An 8,136-nucleotide genomic window follows, 5' to 3' on the forward strand; every position below is an offset into this window, starting at 1 on the left:
TAATAAGAAAAGAACTTCGCAGTTTAGAAAACGATACTCAATTACTGGTTAATGATATTTCATATATTCGTAGAAATTTATATAATAAAAAAACCAAATATCACCCGCCACTTCCCAAGGATATCTGGATATTAATGAAGTACATACAGTTCTAATAAATATGAATATTATGACTAACAAAAATGAAAACTTTTTGCTAATTAATGATAAGGAAACAAATATAATTGTATTTACATGTCTCACAAATTTAAAATACTTATGTTCTATGGAAAAAGTTTTTATGGACGGAACATTCCAGTTTTGTACTACATTTTTTTATATAGATATATTTATCTATATATATTTATTTATATATAGATATGCCATCTAATAATAAAATAGTACAATTTTGTGATTATTTAACAGAAACTTATATGCAAGACGTATTCCCTCCTTCTTTGTGGACATCGAAATCAGAAGTTATAACAAATAATGTATGTGAATCTTTCCATTCAAAATTTAACGCATATTTTTATCATCATCACCCATCACTATATAAATTTATAGATGCTATACAGGATATTCAAGTTGACACATATATAAAAATTAGAAGTGCAGAAGAAGCGGTAATACAAAAAAGAAATAAAGCGACAACGCAAAAATACAAATTTATAAACGAACAGCGACAAATGAAAGAAGAAGGACGAATTTCAAGATATGAATTTTTGAAAAAAGTATATTTTAAAAATAAACGACAAAGTGTTAATTAGGTACCTATTGTATTATTATTTTATTTTTTAAACTAAAATTTTTTTTTGATTATAAGATCCCTATAACAATCTTTTAAAATAATTTTTAATAATAATAATATTTTTCAATTTTAATATTGGTTTTTTGATTATACTATCATTACGATCTCTTAAAATAATTGTTGATAATAATAATATTTTTCAATTTTAAAAATTTGTTTTTCTTAATTTTTACGCCTAATACTCTAATAGACTATATACTCTAATTAAACAATAAATGTGTATATAGTATATTATAATAGAAGGTATATAAAATAAATTGCCGCAGTTTGTATAATGTATCTTATCGGTTTTGCCGCAGATTGTATAATCTTAATTTTTTTTTTGCCGCAGTTTACCATCTCCCATTAACTGGTGCCCACATTAGGCAGAATCCACTGTAAATTAATATTTTTGTTTAAAACATATTAAGCAACATAATTGTATTCATCAGATACATTTGGAGTGCGTGATAGATATCCTTTATCAATTAATATCTCAATGGTTCTTTTTATGAGTACAGTGGATGGTGCAAATGTATTTGGTTGGGAAAATATCTAAAACATAATAGATGTATTGTAAATATTATAATATTCTACATATTATAACACATTTTCTTATACTTTACTTACCTCATTCACAAGTTGAGTATATTTCAATGTTTTGCGCACTTTCATTATTCGAGTAATATTAGCCTGTAAGTATACTTTACGATCATCTTTGACAGAATTAATAGTATGTTGAGTGTCTTGTGGTAGGTCTTTTTGGACAGATGATGTTATATGAAATTTTGTACGTTTATTAGTAAATGCCATATTCAATGTGACGTTCTAAAATAATCAATTAAATTGTAAAATAATGTAAACACAATTTAAATCAGTTAACTTACATCGCCGTCCAGCATTAATAATTTACATTCTATTAAGCTATTGATGTGTTTTTGAAATTGATCATTGTTTAATTTAAGTATATCATTAATTGCAGAGTATTTCAACGTATTACAGTCTTCAAATAGTAACATGATCGACATTTGAAACATCTGCAGTGTCACAATATACATTTTTGGTAAATAATTCAGTTTTAATACACCTATTGATACAATAAATAAATACATTTATAAATCGATAAGGGTTTAATAATAATTTAACAAAACAACAGTACCCTGGGATTGGTGATGAAGCCATGTTAATTTCCGTCCATTAAATTTTTCACTGTAGAACAGTACAAACTATAATAATAACAATAAATCGGTTCATATTAAAAAAATATTATATAATATCCAATATAATAGATATTTTAAATATTTACATTTTCTACATAAGCCGTTAGTTGTTTAGGAATAACAAACGATGATTCAGTTGTTAATGTCAGAGGCCAAGCTCCAGTTTGCAATACATAAGTAGAAAAAGAGAAATCTAATTTCTTTAATTTCTTTTCTTTAAGGAATTCATTATGAAATTGTGTATTTAGTCCTTCTGATACTCTGATATCAGTAAACATTCGATGTAATTTATTTATAAATTCGTAACCACTAGCTTGCTGAAAACAAAAGTAATCATTTATCATTAGCATAATACAAACTTAAAAACATTAGATTAATTTACTTTCAATTTGTTGATCATTGCTTCTTCTTCGTCTATGGACTGGGTTCGTTGAAATATTAACCGTTTGGCCAGATCCCTTTGAAAGACTCTGTGGAATATATCTTTATCGTGTAAATAATTAAATATTGTAATAGACTGTGCTAGTTTGTGATCAATTTCAGCCTCGGATATGCCTTTATACGATTTTTTTAGTAAATTATCACAGTATTCTGATAAATATTCTGCGGACTTTGATGGTTGATCTTCTACTAGTCTATAATTTATGATTACTGAAAATGCTCTATCAAGAGCTTCACTGAATAAAAAATCATTGTTGAACTTTTCTATGACAATAGTTTTATACTTTTTATGTAAATCCAATACCGCCTCAATAAAATGTACATGTATCTAATATTATATGAACAAACAGTTTATTAGTTGTAAACCATACTTAAAAAATAATTATTCAATACATACTTGATATTTTTTTAAAGATTTTAAGACCTTAATCCCATGTTGTTGTACGTATTCTCTGAAAATTTTAGCTAATACCATGGATTCATCTTTAATTTTGCGTAAAATTAAATACATATTGTGCATGTCATCTAATCGCTCTTCTTTAATAATTGCTTCAAACTCTCCTCTTAAAAAACTTAAACAATCAATAACCATATGTTGACGACACCTTAATTGCAATTTGTTATAAGTGCTGTGAAATAAAATAAAAAAATAATTTATAAGTATAATTATTTGTGTAATTATAGTTTCAATACTTTGAAAATGTACCTGTCATGAAAATATGTTTTTGATCTAAATCCTTCATCTTTCATTATTTGTAATACTTTAACCATATATTGAGACACTGTGCATGTTTTAACTAATTTTGATGCTTCAAATTTGAAATATTCACTAGCTTTCTCCAAAAAAGGTTTCTCAAAATAACTTTTATACAACTACAAAAAAAAAAAAAACAATAAATCCAGGCATACTTTATGAATATAATTTCTTATTACTCATAAATGACAATCAAAAAAAATACTTACTTTAAGTGAATGTTTATTGGACTCCTCAACTTCTACAAATGAATTAAGAATACCACCAATAATACTCAAAGTTGTGGTCATAGATATGTTATGTCTTGATTTGTCAACCTCATTCAATAACATTTTGGGCATACTGTCTTTTAGTGGTACAACCATATGGCATTTCCATATATCAAGTCCCAGTTCTCCAATCATCATATGTTGAGGTTCGTTTGGATCAGGTTGTTGACAAGTTAATTCAAGTAAATTATTTTTTGAAACATTCATCATATTAAAGTACCTATAAATTCATTTTATATAGGTACTTAGTATTAAAATATGTAGTTTAGATAAGAAAATACATACTGGTACAGTGAATTTAAATGATTGACACTTTTTCTATAATTCTGCCATTGTGTATGATATTCTTGTAACAGATTTTCAGTATCTTCGGTTTGAACCATAGGCAATAGTTTAATGACATGTTTCTCTAGTAACGACTTTGTTGAATCATAAAGTTCAATATGGTGAGGTTTTGGATAGGCCCCACACATAGCGTAAATGTCATTGAAGCGTGTATACCATTCATCCCTAGGAATTTTGTCTAGTCTTAAGATACCATTAATAGTCTGTTCTAATTCCTTCCATTTTTCTTTAAAGTCTACTGGTCCTGGTCTTAATACCATATTTGTTGAAATTTTTAACTAGTGAAAAAAAAAAACAAATGAAAAATCAGATTATAAGTAGGTGTTTACTCATTAAACTAAAATAATAAATTTGTAAGTTCCGCAATGTTTTTAATAAATATAAATTAATTGAGACAAGTTTAGTATGAATCCTAAAAAGATTAAACTATTGTTTAAGACTTGGGTAATCAAACAACAACAAAATATTGATAAAAGCTTTTTAACAATAAGTACATGCTATTTAAATTTTTAAGTACCTACTAAATTATTAATACTTGTTAGAATGTTACAAATATAAATATCATTAATTAATTAGCATGAGTGCCATAGTTCATATTTTAAGACACGACATACAATATAATAAAGTTATATTTTATTTTAACCACATAATCAATTCAAATTTTACAAAACATTTTTTTATAAAATTTAATGTTTGCAACATACCGTGCCTTTTAACAATGTTTCCATCTGTAAATGACATCTTGCATCATAAACTCCATTCTTGTACTTTAATTTAAATAATTTTAATGAAAAACAAATCACAGACAAAAATATTGTTAAATTAGGTTCAGTATGTAACTAAACGAATAACAAACCACACAGCGATCATTCGTATGCAAATGATTTGATGAATGATAATATTCGATAACAGAGTACCTATACACCGTACCAATTTGCCGCAAACTGACTGTAGGTGTGATTCGATCGTGGTACACGCGTGTCCTGTATAGTATTATATAATATATATATTATATTCCTTTATTACTATAGTATTCCGTAAAAATGTATAGTTAAAAGAAATGCCCCGTGAAGATAAAAATATTAACTACTGCCTTACAATATAATAAAACACTGATATAAAAATTGTTTTTAATCAATGTATGCAATAATATACAAAACTTTCAAATCAATAGAATTATAAAAATACATTTATTATAACGTATGTCATGTCTTAAAATATGACTTACATCAAGTCGTTATTATAAAATGTTTACTCAAGTAAGTTTAACGCAAATGGGCTGTTGGAAAAATATATACCTTTTTATATTGATACAAATGAGCAATGCCCCTTAAATGGTCGCCAATTTTGTTTTTATAAAAATATGTCCTTTAATAGTAAAAAAATGATTATTATTTTAACATTGAAAATTAAAACTTTAAAAAGTCAATTTTTTTAAAAAATGACCAGGACACAATTTTAATTAGTGTACCTATTTTGCTTTATCTACCAAACACTTGGAATTAATTAATCTAAACTAACTTTAGTTTTCAATAATTAATTTACATTTTACAATATTAACATTAAATTAAATTATAAATATCTAAGCAGTAAGCACTAAGAAAGTTAAAATAATTTATACTTCTTTTATTGATTTATTCTTTAATCTCTTCATGCGCGAAATTTTCAACAAAACGGTTGATTTTTATTAACATTATTCATATTTTGATAACGTCATGAACGATAACACAATAATAAATAACGTTACGTAACGTTTAGTAATGTTTCGTACATCGATACCACCGCACACGTATAACCAATCGATCGCAACTAACAATACTGAATGCAGTGAAAGTAAACCGAATGAACAATAGGTACAATAATAATAAACATAATAAATGCGATTGGGTTAAATCATCGGAATAAATCTTAGGAACTAAACAATAGTAATAATAATAATAATAATAATAATAATATGTTACCGTGCCTGGTGTGCCTATTGCTCGACTGTAGTATTGTATCCAATAGCTGTAATTCCAACAAAAACCGAAAGCGTCCACCTACGATCTGCTGCAGTAAATCGATACGATTGAAGAAGCGCTGTTTTTATATTTCAGCCAACACACACACATTAAACATTCGTTTTAAACGCCGGCGATCGACGATATTACTGTTTGCCGTAGGTGTGTGTTTCGTCCGGTTCAATTCGTTGACGTCTACCAACAACCAACAGCGTCTGTGTGCGAACAGCCCGGACAAAGGTAATCCGTGGACCAGCTCAGCCTGCAAACAGCGCAAGCCACTAACGTTACGCACAGAGAGGGTCGTGCGTAGGGTGCAGTGAATACATCATGGCGCGACCGAAGCCTGCGCGGGTTTTCGTGCGTACATGCGCGGGATTTCGAGCGTACGTGCGCGGGACTTCGTGCGTACGTGCGCGGGACGGACACGCCCGCCGGGAGACGACCGCCACGAAAACGTCGAAGACTAAGTGGTTTTTTTACAGTTGCCACCTGCAGCAGCGGCCTCTCTATAGCGGACCCGAAATTTTTATTGATTACGCGAACTCTCGGCTGACGACAAATCGGACTTGTGTAGGCATCTACCGTACGATGGCCGCGGTTAAAACAGTTTTAAAAAAAAAATTAAATAGTTAATAAACGTTTGTATTTAAATGGGGAAGTATGTAAGTGTATATAACTTACAGCGGCAAATTTGCAATTTTTCAGGAGATATATTCCACCCAGCTATCCGCCGAATATCCGCGGAAAAAAGTACTGCAGCAGTGCAGCCATATAATTATGTTTAACTAACTGTAGTAATAAATACTAAAAAAGTAGTTAACATAAAAACATTAAAAACAGAGCTCATTATTTCGAAATCCATTAATATTTTGAAAATTGTATTATTACAGATAAGCATATGATATCAAATCACAACGAGAAAATAATTATATAATACTAAAACGAAATGCTAATTATTTTTCAATAGTATTATTAAAATTGTTCTAGTTATATTTTCAATGCGATGGGCCCTGCGCGGCTGGGCGGGCCGGAAGCATATAATAATAATTCGCGCACACGGACACCAACTCAAACTTGCGCACCACTAGCTCCTCAAAAACATTAGTTTTTCGTTCGAGGAAGTATAGAAATAGACATTATTGTTATTGACATAAAATTCAGTCATAATATGATTTAACTTGTTGATATAGGTAGTCTTAAATTCTTAGTATACACTTGGTTTACACTATCCTATACTATATAGGATAGTGCTACTACCGCTACTATAGCGGTTCTTAACTTGTGCCCTGTGGAACCGCGGCCCTCTGGGAGGTCACCGATACTCATGTTGGAGGTCCACGACAGCTTTAAGAATATTAAAAATAAAATAATTGATATTAAAGTTTTATGAAAAATTAAGTTTAATAAAAATAATTATAAATTTATAAATGTGTATGTTTTGCTATGTTTACTTCTATATAATTTGTAGTATAAAATAATTATTATAATTTTGGTTATGATAACATCAGATGATTTGTAAAAACGCCTCCCCGCGGCTAAGGGCCTGATTGACATATTTTATTATCAATTTTTCATAATAAAAGTGTTTATTGTTATTATTATTACAAATATGATAGTGTGAATTCTGAATATTTTAACTATGGTCTTCGAATGAACTTATTGCATTGAGTGAAACGTGAAACACTTCGATAAACATATTATTGTATTATTATGTATAAAATTTAATTCCCCTTTCCCCATAAAAAAATTGAATGTACGCTAATATACTGGTTGCGTTCTTCTGATTTTAAAACTATACTGTGTAATTTCTTATGTATCTAACGCTTTATGGCATCATCCCTACGTAAAAAAAATTATTCTATAAAATTAATATAGTGTTACAACCTATTATGTTGGTTTTGATTTATAACTGACGTTTAATTATGAGTATACGGGGTGTATCAGTGTCTACTCCATAATTATGCATAATATTTCTGTACGTTTATCGCCCCTATTTTGTACTGGGATGTGTTGTCTATGTCGTAGTTGTGCCTATTACCTGTGTTGTATTATATAAAATACAGAGCATAATGTGTAGCACTACATTACCGCCATATTGTTACGTTACTGCACTAGAGAGAGGTGGGTAGAGGAGTGTGATTTTGTAAAGCGGTGAGTTATTGATTTCGTTCTTTTCGTGTGGACGAGTATTGCGTGGCATATCGTCGGTTGCGAGGTACGACGATATTCATCGAAACCGTCCGATCGTCCAACGTGTCGGTATCCATCGGCTTCGGTCGCCGGTGCGACGGACGAGCGGATCTGGGAACAACCCTCGTCGGTATAGGGCGTTGGC

At 29.5% G+C, this 8,136-nt stretch overlaps 1 protein-coding gene across 2 annotated transcripts; it reads right to left on the reverse strand.

The window, feature by feature from the left end:
• Positions 1–963: 963 nt before the first annotated feature.
• LOC132924613 (cullin-2-like) lies at positions 964–6,303 on the reverse strand. 2 transcript variants are annotated; one of them, XM_060989022.1, is made up of 11 exons: positions 5,760–6,303; positions 3,739–4,076; positions 3,394–3,673; positions 3,137–3,303; positions 2,828–3,059; positions 2,372–2,758; positions 2,076–2,306; positions 1,929–1,995; positions 1,657–1,856; positions 1,400–1,597; positions 964–1,324 (listed from the first exon to the last, which is right to left on the reverse strand). In XM_060989022.1, exons 2-11 carry the CDS (start codon positions 4,056–4,058, stop codon positions 1,196–1,198), a joined length of 2,211 nt encoding a protein of 736 aa, XP_060845005.1. In that variant the 5' UTR covers positions 4,059–4,076; positions 5,760–6,303; the 3' UTR covers positions 964–1,195. The 2 variants fall into 2 exon arrangements, with proteins under 2 accessions (XP_060845005.1, XP_060845006.1); XM_060989023.1 differs by lacking the exon at positions 5,760–6,303 and adding an exon at positions 5,097–5,438.
• Between the last annotated feature and the right edge of the window lie 1,833 nt (positions 6,304–8,136).

Source organism: Rhopalosiphum padi, chromosome 3 (assembly GCF_020882245.1).
Source record: "Rhopalosiphum padi isolate XX-2018 chromosome 3, ASM2088224v1, whole genome shotgun sequence".
Taxonomy (NCBI): domain Eukaryota; kingdom Metazoa; phylum Arthropoda; class Insecta; order Hemiptera; family Aphididae; genus Rhopalosiphum; species Rhopalosiphum padi.